This window comes from Leptidea sinapis, chromosome 25, assembly GCF_905404315.1.
Source record: "Leptidea sinapis chromosome 25, ilLepSina1.1, whole genome shotgun sequence".
NCBI classification, from domain to species: domain Eukaryota; kingdom Metazoa; phylum Arthropoda; class Insecta; order Lepidoptera; family Pieridae; genus Leptidea; species Leptidea sinapis.
Window position 1 is genome coordinate 7,204,257 of NC_066289.1, and position 13,710 is coordinate 7,217,966.

Consider the following 13,710-nt stretch of genomic DNA (forward strand, 5'->3'; position numbering starts at 1 on the left):
ATTTTGTCGGAATTCTTAAGTTTTATTATTTGATGTAACAGCGGCAATCAAGAGCAACCGCAGCGGTTGCTCTGGCAGATGAACCCCCTAGGGCCTAGAGTATCGGCATCTTTTTAGAAAGATTACAAAATAAGAATAATAATACAAGTCTTACTTAAAAGCTAGTTAACTGAACTAGGTAAACCTGTTTCAGGCGTAAACAGCTTATATTAAAACGAAATAATAAATCACAAAATAAAGAGAAACTTAATAAAGTAAAAAGGTATAAATTAATGTAAGTAAAGGTTAAGGTTAAGTAAGTATATAAGTAAACAATGTCTTCAAAGTAATGACTAATACTAAGACAAATAATATATAGATAATGTTTATTTTAACACTATTAGTAATTTTTCTGTATCTTCATATGACATATTTTGTAGTGCTTCATGAAGAGCCTTCTTTCAATATAACAACTTAATTTAGGGGATATATGTTTGCTATTGCGTTTAGTTTATTGTAAAGAAACGGCCCTAGGAATATATAAAACTTTGATGTAAAAACAAAGGTGTTTAAAGGTGTAATATTTCTGGGTAATTCAAATACTTACATGGCGACAATTAATGTCAGTAATGTCAATGTATGTCAGATAGACTAGACGTTATAGTTCCATCTAACCAAGCGCGCGAAAATGGTAGGTATAAATTAGTTTAGCTGTCTTTTTTACATAACATATTTTTAAATAGGTACTTTGAGTTAATTTTTCGGTGCTTAACATTTTTTTTTTTAGTTATAATAATATAGTGACGTAAACTCGGAGTGTTGTTACAATGGCTAATAGTGAATGGAATAAATAAAAATATACATATTTATTTGGATGCGGATTAAAAATTATAATAACCTTGGTAGTATGTACGTGAGGAGTGAGTAATAAAAAGTTTTCCATTAAATATACTCAATTTAATATAATAAACTTATTGGTAATACAATTAATATCTTTTCAAATATTATAGTTGAAAAAACAACAAAATGAAGTAAAAGTATGCGACTTTCATACTTCATCAGGATCCAATTCGTCAAGAGAGTGAGATTGATTGTCTGTGTGAAGTTTATCGGATACCGCCATGTCTCCTGCCACCTCTGTTCTCACTCCGGCTTCTTTTAACAATGTCATCAGCATAGCAAGGGATCCCGCCAACTGTTAGAAAAAACATACCGGATTAATCCAGATAACAACCAAATTCTAGAATTAAAATTGGTCGCAGAGTCTACCTACCACCAGGTGATTTGTGCTTAGTTTGTCCGAGACAATTGTAAGCAACAAGATAATGCTATCGTAGAAAATAAATAGAGTAGGTACTTTACTGATATTTTTATACGCCTTCTCAAATATTCGATATTAATGCTATTCTAGATTGGCTTCGAAGAAGTTGGGTTTCATAAATAGAGCACGGTAATACTTCAAGCCGGCCCACTTTCTAGCGCTCTAAAAATCACAGGTACGGCCACATATGGAGTAGTGCTGTCACCTTTGGTTTGGCGCACCCCAGTATCAGCTCAAACCACGTTTAGCGCAGACCTGCGTGAATTATCGCAGATCCAGTACTCTATAAACGGCAAGATCACTTAGCGTCTCTACGAGACGTCGCTTCACTGTGTGTCTTCTACCGCATCTATCACGAGGAGTGTTCCGAAGAGCTGTTTGATATTTAAATTGAATTTCAGAGTGTAAGAAAGGGTGTACTTGTATATTTTAAATAATAGTTTGTAAATTACGTAATGCGTAACTTGCAACTACAGACAAAACACCAAGAGTTGATTACAAACAAGTAAATTTAGGGCTTATAATCTCCACTTAGAATGTGGTGCGAAAGCGGTCACTTTACATTGAGGTTTTTCAATATTTACATGCTCGACGTTTAGGGATCACAAAACAATAACTAAAATTATTTACTCACTTGCGCATTGTTTTCTTTGGTCAGTAATTGTGCTGTCAACTTAGCTACATCTGCTGCTTCAGCAACACGACCAGCCCGCGCGTGTCTTCCAGCTAAATTCAGCCTTATCAGTACGTCTTCAGGATCCATTTCCGCAGCTCGCATATACGCAGCATCAGCTCTCGGATCATGCAAACGTTCTAGAGCTATTGCTATTAGGAGTATCTAAAAATCCACAGAAGAGAGCATTAGGAACAACGGAATGAAGCATCAGTTCTTTACAGTCGACGGACTAATAGGTTTCAATAAAATAAACATAACTAGGAAATGGATATGATTGCAATATCCAGTACCTAGTCTTGACTCAAGGTCAAGTATGAGCTAGACGTGTCAAGTGTCTATCCACACGCCTTTGCAGCATGACCGCTCTTTTCAGGCCTGTGTAGAGCGACCATGTTTATGTTTTCCTTGAGGGTTTCGATATTGAGCTTTCCCAGTGCCTAATTGAGCAGAACCTCTATGGAGTGTGTGGCAAATCCAGGTCAATTTTCGGCTTTTTTTTTCTAAGAACTATTCATTTAGCGTCACCACAGATTCCCACTAGATGTATTTAGGGAGTGTTTGGGCTGGGGATTGTATATTATCTCTACTCATAAAACTTGGAAATTTGTAAATATCTGGTGTCTAGTAATAATTACAGGACCTCCGCGCCTCAGAATCACGAGATGGAAATAATACCTCATAAAAAAATACCTAAGTAGGTACGAACTGTATATGGCTGTGAAGGCCTCAAAGCTGCAGCCGTTGCTAACCTACAGAAGGCAGACGCTGGACGCTTGCAGACCAGCAGTAGGTGACCAAGGTTGTGGCATGCTGTTGCGCTGATTGGTGCCGTCCAAACTGCACGCTGGAGACATGTTAACGCCTGCAATAATTACCGTACTAATATGTGAAAAAAGCATATTTTAGGATCATTCATTGTTCACCTGTCCGATTGTCAAAACTCAGAAACAGGAAGTTCTACTACTACTCCAACTTCCTGTTCTCTTCTAATCTTCGAGCTTATACTCAAACATTAGAAGCTGTAAGATTAAGCTTCTAACTTATCCAAACGAAAGTTCCCCTTATTTAAGCGTTATAAATGTTTTACCTAATGCATTTTGGCAGACAAAAAAGAAAAATGTACGTGGACAACGTCGCCGGAGGAGATGCAACATATTATGAAATAAGTATCTTGGAGAGTTATGTGGAAGTTCTCTGAGGCCAAATGTTAATAGCAAATTGTAAATTGTACTGTTTCATTGCTTTATATGTCGTATTTATTTTTTAATAGGAGAGGAGGACAAAGTAACGTACTCATCCCCGGATGTGAAATTATCACCATCATCCGTAGCAAAATAATGTTTCTACTACACCAGAAGAATCACAAGAACGTGCCAATAGGCAACGTTCTTGTAGGATGTGTTTTTTAAGGTACCCATGTTGAATAGTCCTAGAAACAACGCGTCTTTTACCAAATAAAGCAACTTTAACTTACAGCAATATATTTCTTCTTGGACAGTAAAACTAGGCCCAAATTAGAATGGGCAGCGACACAGGTAGGATGCACGCTCAGGGCTGCTTTAAGCCTAGCCAGCGCTGCGTCTAGATCTTTGTGTTGTAGCATGAGTGCTGCCAGGCCAAGAGCTGCTGCGTGCTGGGCCGGCTGGTGGGTCAAGGCTTCGCTGAGAAGATGGAATGCTCTACGGGGATCACCTAGACGGAGTTGCAGCACGCCTGCGGATGCTAGCGTATCAGCACCGCAAGCATATTCTCTGGAAGATTTTTTTTATTAGTAGACTCTAATAAAATCATATATTCTTCGTAGATGTCAGCAACACGACACGGCACGAGGAGTCCATTGGGCAAGTACTACTTTCTTCTTATTAGTTGTTACACTCTTGACGGAGGAGGCGTGGTCGTTACTTCCGGGGTATTGGCTCGCCTCACACTTCTTTGCCACTTCTCGCTGTCTTCCTACTGCGGGGTCCGTCAATCTGTTTAATTCACCTTTCCATCAACAACTAGTGCATGTGTGCCCTCAACTCTTCCCTGCACCGTTAGGCAACCGATCGGCGCCTCTCCGTATCGTGAAACTAACTGAATGATGTGAAGATATGTGGTACAGGGGATAATAGACGCTCCTTGATGTCCAGTTCACGATACCCAAAGCAATCTTCTCAAGTTGGCAATCTTACGTGTCTGCATATCAAACAAAAGATGTGCATATTTATCCACGTCTGGGTGTGAATATTTAATTTATAAATTCCGGCGCCGTGACATGTTAGAGGCTCACGTGATGGGCAACCGCCCATGGACAACCGCAACAACTAACACCAGGCGTCAAGAGATGAGTGGCTGGCCTTTACGGTATGCTCTATACAGTGTTCTTGAAGGAAGGGACCTTATCTTATAGGAAAACTGCATGCGATAATTGATTCCATAAAGTGGCTGTGCGAGACCAGCTTGCAAAAAGCAATATGATACGGCCGGAATTTTGCGGTTTGACGTGATGTCCGGTGGTGGAATTCAGCCGCTGATGCTGATATCAACCCAAACACTCCCCGTGATAATTGCGGTAAAGGGTGCACAGAGAACCCACAGAAGAGGCAGAGGTCACAAATTAGAGCCTCATTCTAAGCTTATGTAGGTACATATGCTGAGTTTGTTGCGCCCATTCTTCTCAGGTCTGAGGCATTCTTTTTGGAATGTGTGGTAGTTTTTGACTTTCAATAAGTGATGTCATATCTTATTTTGAATAAAAATATTTGAATTTGAATATGCATACATATAGGAACTACCGTTAAATTAACTTTGGTGTCTTTCTTATAATTCGAATAGGTACGACGAATTCATTTTCACTCAACCATAGCTATATACAAAAATAGAGATTTTCAAATTTTGTCAACATTTATGTTCGTTGTTTCCATAACATTTGATTTAAATATTTTTCCGGTCTTGCATAAAAAACATTCTTTCTTTCTTATATCTGAAATATGTTAAAATGAATCATAAATGACAAATTTGGAAAATAATGAGCATTTTGATAGTAATTATGTAATAACCCTGAGAAATTAGATAGATATAATTTCTGGTACCAGATATGGAGTTCAAGAAATAGAAAAAAAACGATGTGGCAACTCAGATGGTGGAGATTTTTAACCTCTGTGCACACAGAGGCGAAATAAAGGTAATTCAGGGAAAAAATCAACTAAAAAAGGCGCTAAACACAACAGTGTGAAACCAAATTTTGGAGGTCTAGGCCAAAGTTGTGTAAATATACAAAGTTGTTAATGTCGTTTTGACTCAAAATATCGATTTTGATAATGATAGATATTCAAAATATTATATTTGTATTTTATATATTACGTAGTATTATAATGATAGAAACAGCTAAATATTTACGTCAAAGTATTATCATAAGCCTGTAAAGCAGCGTCCATGTCTCCAGCGGCCACCAGCAGTTTGGCCAGGAGTGCGCCGGCTCTCTCCCCCCCTCCCGCGGTGACCCCCGTGCGAGCCCACTGCACACCACGCTTAATATCTCCCAAGGACCACGCACATTCAGCTGCAAACAAGTTCTTGTATAATAAAGATAGAGTAGGATTGGTTAGATGTCAACTGTCCGCAGACCTCGTGGATGATAAACTGATATAAGTAGCTAAAATTACTTTGACTTGCACCGATTCTAAGTTTCGTGATAAATAGTAAAAAATCACACAACAGTTCCAGAATTTTCCACATTTATTCCCCTAAATTATGATAGGGACAAACCTTTTATATAAATATATATATATATAGATACTAGCCCTTCCCGCCCGCTTCGCTGGGCGAATTTTAAATGGAAATAAATTGAACAATAAAAAAATAAGTAGCCATAAGTCATGTAGGATAAATTTCGCATCGAATGGTCATGTCGATACGATCAGTTGGGCTTAAAAGAGCCTCAAACAAAGACCATTTTCATTATAATATTATATACCTATATAGATATACCGACATATTTGCATCAATCAACATCTAGTTCCTTAGAAGGTATTTTAATAAGTTCATAAGTATAACTCTGCAACATTAGCAACGGCTGTTGAATTTGCGATATGTAACCCGAATTTCGGAACAACATTTTTGAAGTCTGTAAAAATAAAAACACAAATAATTCTGGTTAAGCTGAAATATTGATTAGAGTTACTTTTTCATACAAGAACACTGATTCAATGAAACATCTGATATCCATGGGCGGTTGGTTTTTACATTCCACCAGGTGAGCGAAATTGTTCGTTTGTACCTACTCTAATATTTATTTATTTATTTATTTATTATATACAGACACTTTATCACATAATATTACATTATATTTGGTCCCTACACTAGGCGTAGCCTGTCCTGTAGGCAACCATTTTACATCCTAAGGTTAACAATATGAACCGAAAGGTCAAAAAGTGCACTCTGTATATGTGTGTGTGTGTGAGGGTGGGTGTGAGTGAGTGTTAGTATCTGCTTAATCATGTTACAAAGTATTAACATTATATGAATGCTAAGCTATCACTTTAAGAATAGCTTCCATGTCTGCATAAGTGAGTGTGTGTAACCATCTCTGTATTTTAAATTTGACCTGATGGACCGAGCAATTTTTAATAGAACATTTTAAATTTACCTTGTTGTATATATATGTATGTAAGAATGGGCTAAATCTACTTGCAAATGTTGTATTTATTATTGGTGTTGGAATCTTGTACGAACGGCTATCTAGTAGGTTTTTATAATTAGGCAAATTCAAGACCTCCTTATGCATGCTTGTCATAACACGCAAGATAAATATACCTCGGACAGAAAGAAGTTCTAAGTCTTTATATAGTTTATGTGTTGGGTATCTAATAGGTTTTTTAAAAATCACTTTAAGGACAGCTCTCTGTGCTCTTTCTAAGAGTATCATGTGTGAAGTAGCCGCCCCTCCCCATACGGTGATACAATAAGATAATACAGATTGACCGATTGCAAAATAAAAGAAAAATAATAAAAATAGAAAAATAATCTACTAAATTAATGTACCCCTCCATGCGTACAGCGTACATATATATATTGCATTCACGGAGACGTAAGTTTAAATATTAAAACGAAATAAATAAAAATATTCTTAGATGTTTTAAGATAAGTACCTAAAGCAGAATAAAGAGTAGGATCCGGATGCTGTGATAATCTGTCAGCTTCCAGAAGAGTATCTAGAGCAAGTTGGTAACGGCCTTGACGAAACCTGTAAAAAATATTAATCTGTTTTACAATTATGTACCTACGTAAGTAATGATAAGTTTCATAATATTCATGTTTAACCGTAATGGTAGCATACCTACGTATTTATTCTTTCAGTATTTAAATAAATGGAAGTAGGTAGGTATTTGTTTTTATTTGCATAAAATTATATAAAAAAGTAAATATGTAATTTTAAATCTGTTCTGTATAAATACACTTATCTATTTAAGAAACATGTAGGTACATCGGCAAGTAACCGGAAAAAGTTTTCATATAATCTAGGTATTTATGGAACATGTACATCGTTAAGTAATCGCCAAAAGTTTTCATATAATCTAGGTATTTATGGAACATGTACATCGGTAAGTAATCGGAAAAAGTTTTCATATAATCTAGGTATTTATGGAACATGTACATCGGTAAGTAATCGCCAAAAGTTTTCATATAATCTAGGTATTTATGGAACATGTACATCGGTAAGTAATCGGAAAAAGTTTTCATATAATCTAGGTATTTATGGAACATGTACATCGGTAAGTAATCGTCAAAAGTTTTCATATAATCTTTGTATATATGGAACATGTAGGTAGGTACATCGGTAAGTAATCTTGTTTGTAGGTTTTAGTAATGATCATAGTGATACAAAGTTTGATAATTATTCTATATTTTACTGATCTATATTACACAGATTTTTTCAGAGGCTTATGGTAACTATATATCTTAATATCTTTGAAATAACGCGATAGTTAGTGTTTTTGATCTTGTTGATACAGTGCGACTGTATAATGCTTCCTATTTCATTCTCTCGCCGCCTGAATCCTATACATTTCCCTGATTGTGTATCTATCGTCTCGCGTTTTCATTTCATCGAGATTCAAATCACAACGATTCTAAAGAAGTTTCACTGCAATAATTTTTCAAATCTAACTGATAAATGCATCCAGATATAAGTGCGTTGAAACAAATATGCAACCGAAAATCTTGATAGATTTTTTAAACTAATGTTATTGAAATACTCACAAACATTTGGCAGTTTGTATCAAATCTTCTATATGCTGAGGATCGAGTCGAATACACGCATGGAACTTCTCCAAAGCGTCTTGGTAACGGCCCGAATCAGCCAGAATCAACGCCTGTTCAACAAATAAAAATTTTACTAATGAGATCTTCTTAATTCGTGGAGTATGTATCTATTACAAATATTTAACATATCCATAAAACTCAGAGAAGCATAGGTTATTTATCTTCCAGGATACTTCCGGCTGCGGCGGCTAAAGTACACTGCAGCGCTAAAACACAGTAAAAACCTCTTAAACTTATAAAAACATAGCAGCGCTATAATGCGCTTATAGGGTAGAATTTTCTCGCTGATTTTGTACCTACACCGCAATTTAACGAAATTAGGCGTGTTTTAAAGATAGCTATAGCTAGCTAGATTAGTTTATTTTTTTTTCAGTTTTGTTTCGTTTAGTTTTTTTTAGAGTTTAATAACTATCTCAGTAAACACGAAGGCATATTTTAAACATAATGCAGCACTCATCTGCGTCTGAATTCTACAAATGCTTAGCATAGACTAAGTGAGTTGATTAAAGCTGCCAGCTGGCGAAACCTTCTGTTACAAACAATGAAAATGAGTCGTCGCCTCTTTTATTATTTCAATACTAAAAAAACAACGTTTCCCAAAAATTTTTAACGACGGAAACAGGTTTCTATGTAATATTATGTTTAATAATTGCCTATTAACTCAGTCCTGCCACACTTTGCAGAATTCCATGCTCTAAATTCTAGAATATAATAGGTGTTAAGTACCAAAGTTAATTTTATCACGTAAAGTGAATAGGTATCGCACTAAACCAGTGCATTTTTTTTTATGGAATAGGAGGACAAACGAGCGTACAGGTCACCTGTTGTTAAGTGAACACCGCCGCCCACAATCTCTTGCAACACCAGAGGAATCACAGGAGCGTTGCCGGCCTTTAAGGAAAGTGTACGCGCTTTTTTTGAAGGTACCCATGTCGTATCGTCCCGGAAACACCGCACAAGGAAGCTCATTCCACAGCTTTGTAGTACGTGGAAGAAAGCTCCTTGAAAATCGCACTGTGGAGGACCGCCACACATCAAGATGGTGAGGATGATATCCTAACTTGTGGCGTGTCGTGCGAAGGTGGTATTCGGCGGCAGGAATCACGTTAAACAGCTCTTCGGAACACTCCCCGTGATAAATGCGGTAGAAGACACACAATGAAGCGACGTCTCTACGCAACGCCAAGTGATCCAGCCGTTCACAGAGCACTGGACAATTCGAGTCGCTCTGCGTTGCACGCGGTCAAATGGATCGAGCTGATACTGGGGTGCGCCAGACCAGAGATGACAGCAATACTCCATGTGTGGCCGGACCTGCGCTTTGTAGAGCGCTGTATGTGGGCCGACTTGAAGTATTGCCGTGCTCTATTAATGACGCCCAGTTTCATTGAAGCCAATTTGGCTTTGCCTTCCAGATGACCACGAAATTGGCAATCGCTCGAAATTTCGAGACCCAGTATTCCGATACTAGGCGAGGCTTTGAGGGAAGTGTTGTCGTAGAGCGGTGATACGACAAATGGGGTTTTTTTAGTGGTAAACACGCAAACTTGAGTCTTCTGGGGGTTAAATTGGACAAGGTTCAATTTTCCCCATTCCGCGACCTTCTCAAGAAAGGACTCGATAGAAGACACAAGTTTCTTCACAAGGTTCCCGGCACTGGTCGACGATTTCCCGAGAGAGACCTGCATGTCCCGTGTATACGGCATCACCAGTGCTGTCATCCGCATAGCAATGAATGTTGGAGGTGTCCAACATATCATTGATATGCAGAAGAAACAGCGTGGGAGACAGCACACAGCCTTGGGGCACTCCAGCATTCACGGGCTTCGGGTTCGAGCAATATCCGTCGACAACGACCTGTATGCTGCACCCAGTGAGGAAGCTGGAGGTCCACTTGCACAAGCTCTCGGGAAGCCCAAATGATGGAAGTTTGGAGAGGAGCGCCTTGTGCCATACACGATCAAAGGCCTTCGCTATATCCAGGCTAACTGCCAGGCCTTCCCCCTTGCTTTCAATAGCCACCGCCCATCTATGTGTTAGGTATACCAGAAGATCACCTGCCGACCGACCATGGCGAAAGCCGTATTGTCGGTCGGATTTTGGAGAGCAGGGAGGTTATAGCAATAGGCCTGTAGTTTGCCGGATCCGAACTGTCTCCTTTTTTTTTGGATCGGATGGACAAGGGCTGACTTCCATGAGTCAGGGACAACGCCTTTAGAATAAGAGTGCCGGAATAAACGCGTTAGCACCGGCGTCAACTCAGGGGCACACGTTCTAAGCACGATTGGAGAAATACCATCCGGCCCGCTCGACTTCCTTACGTCCAACGAAAACAGAGCTCGCCTAACAGTTTTCTGTCTGAACTGTACTTCAGGCATAGAGCTCTGACACCGCGGGATGGTCGGCGGTGTTTTTCCGTTGTCGTCAAGAGTCGAGTTGGAGGCGAAAAGAGTGCACAGGAGATCAGCTTTCTCTTTTGCCGTATGGGCCAGGGTGTCATTCCTCATGTGCAACGGTGGCATGGACGGCTGGCTGAAGTTACCAAGAGCAGCTTTCGACAACGACCAGAACTTGCGTGTTCCGGTCGGGTAACTGGAAAGCTGCTCGCCGATTTTGACGACGTGTTTTGATTTTGCACGGGCGATTTGCCGCTTAAAAAATCTGGAGGCACGGTTGTATTTCCTCTTAAGAACTATGCAGTTCGGATCCTTTGTGCCCAGCGCCGCAACCCAAGCTCGATACGCCTGTTTTTTGCAGTCAGATGCTGCTTTAACTGACGCATCGAACCAGGGCTGTGATCTGCCACCGATGGGTACTACAGAGTTTGGTATAAAAATATCCATACCCTGTAGTATCACATCGGCTACTGCAACGGCGCAGGCACTAGGATCATCCGAAGGGAAACAAACCCCGCCCCAAGGGTAGGATGCAAAAAAGGAACGCATCCTATCCCAATCTGCTGACTTGTAGTGCCATACGCGGCGGGTCGCTGGTGGTCTGCGACGTTGGCGTCGGATAGGCACTACACTCCTGACCAGGCAATGGTCGGACGTTCCGAGAGGGGCGTCGACAAAGTCCTGGTAACCATCGGGATGTGTAGTCAGCAGAAGATCCATTAAGGACGGCATGTGGCTATCTACATCCGGGAGCCGCGTTGGCGACTCGACCAATTGGGACAGACCATACGCCAATGCAAAGTTATGCGCAGATCGCCCTGCGTAGTCTGTGGTACGTAATCCAAGCCGTTCGGCATTGTGCCCGTTGAAATCACCCAAGACTAGGATTTCAGCGGAGGGGATCTGTGCAAGCACGTCGTCAATTGCCACTTCAACGCAGCCCATGAGATGATCGGTTTCTGCGTTACCACTATGGGACCTGTAGACACACGCATAGATGCGGACGCGGTCCTATAAATCTACGCGGAGCCAGAGAGTGGACAGGTCCTTACCCTCAAAATTGCCGAGACGGCGACAGCAGATATCCACCCTAACGTACACACATACCCCGGGGTATGTGATATGAGGCAAAAAAATGTGCTCAATTTTGTACCCGGGGTACGTTAAATATGACGTATCGCTAGGTCAAGATATCTGCGTCTCCGTAAGGAAACACAAGGCCGGCTGCGCCGTCTCAAGGTGGTGGTGGACGGCGTTTAAATTGGAGTGAATTCCCCTGATGTTACAAAAGTCCACATTAAGCGTGGAGCGGGGTGCCGTGGTGCTACTGCCTCGTTTGTCCTCGGTCATGCGCGGTACTGTGCCCTCCCCAGAATACGAGGGGCAGCCCGAGCGCGAATGCTCGGGGAGGGATTCTCCGGCTCTACAGGAGCCGGTACCCTCCTGGGGTAATTTATCTTTATATACCGCTCTCATATTTTTTTTGTTGGGGGGAAGGGGAGGGGCGGGGGATTGGCCTCCGGTCCTCGACACTAACCTATGCGAAACATAGCGGCACTAGGCCGCTACTTCACGCCGGTATTCTGTGCGAGTGTGGTAATTAACCCGGACGAGTCTGGCCCGATTGTGCTGACGTCAAAAGACGGCAGCGTGACTCTCCCACTTCTAAAAAAGCCCTTAGTCGCCTCTTACGACACCCATGGGCCTGGGACTCCCCTATTCTTTTTACGCCCCGGGAAAAGTACAGGGCATTGCAACAAGGCTTAGATTATTTATACGTCTAGATAGTCCTTTGCTGTTATACAACCGATAATAACTGGCCAGCTTAAATACTTTAGTGTGCGTGATAGGCTTAACACTCACCATTTGTACACTGTGTTAGTGTACCTATCTGCATTGCTCAAAATTAGAGGCTAACTGTCAACTTCAATTATTATCGACGTTATCACTGCTGTCATAGTCTATCTAGACATATAAATAATCTAAGGCCACAAAGGGCAAGTGCATACAGTGGTAAGTTACTAATAAGTTTCTATTCAACATCATAATCGGATGAATGCTGTAGCAACGCATAGAGAGCAAATAGACGTAGAAACACAGATTAACTTTGGTAATGGGACTCACCTGAATAAAATGAGCATGTTTATGGGTATTGTTGTCACGAATTTGAAGTTCATCAATATGACGCAAGCATTGTGCGGATTCACCGCGAACATATCGTGCGTGCAACAGCCAGTTGCGAGATCCTCGCTGAAACCCTGAAACATAGGCATGACGTTTGATATATTTTAAGGTACTTTTTAAGGTCAGGTTGCATCTCAATATAGGTAATGTTACGTATGTTCTGTTGCACATAGCGAATTTGCTATGAACTGTGATAACCATAATCACATCAAGAACAACAATATTATACTTGTCATGCCTAGAACTTGGTTAAGTTGAGTTAGTATATAAGAACCTTATTGTTGGGCGATTTAAAAAAAAATGATCCCAGAAAATGTATTACATAATTTATATTCAAATCCCGGGGAGAAGAAATTAACAGGACCAGGTCAGTCAAATAAAAAATTAATAACATCTACTTACCATGCAACTCCAATAGCTCGTTAATTGTGTGGAAAAACCTATCTAATAAATTCTAATACGTACCGTCATTTGTTCCTGACATAATTAAAGCTGTAATTAATAGTCTTTTCGATTTTGTTGGCATAAATGTACATAATACCTATTTCGTTGCGAACATAAATAGAAGTTTATTTGTGTTTCTATTGTCATGGTGATGACTGATGTCTTTTATGTGTTAACATCAAATAAAATCAATCATTATTTTAATCACTCTAAACGTCAAATTATTGTTGATTCCATACCTTACTCATATTAAATTACGATCGAACATTTTACATTCATAAGTTCTTATCGTGAAACGAAAACGAAAGTTGTATGTATACTCGTATAGTTATTCTGATTGCGGCAATACCGTAGTCAATAGCTATACATAGATGATTGGAGTAATACCTTGCATCCCATGCCAT

At 40.0% G+C, this 13,710-nt stretch overlaps 1 protein-coding gene across 1 annotated transcript; it reads right to left on the reverse strand.

Moving 5' to 3' along the window:
* Window positions 1–927: 927 nt before the first annotated feature.
* On the reverse strand, window positions 928–13,554 carry LOC126971992 (Bardet-Biedl syndrome 4 protein homolog). The gene is made up of 10 exons (XM_050818518.1): window positions 13,546–13,554; window positions 13,265–13,316; window positions 12,803–12,936; window positions 8,220–8,332; window positions 7,109–7,203; window positions 5,358–5,520; window positions 3,451–3,727; window positions 2,683–2,838; window positions 1,935–2,138; window positions 928–1,174 (listed from the first exon to the last, which is right to left on the reverse strand). The coding sequence occupies exons 1-10, from the start codon at window positions 13,552–13,554 to the stop codon at window positions 1,028–1,030; spliced, it is 1,350 nt and encodes a 449-aa protein (XP_050674475.1). The 3' UTR covers window positions 928–1,027.
* Window positions 13,555–13,710: the final 156 nt, after the last annotated feature.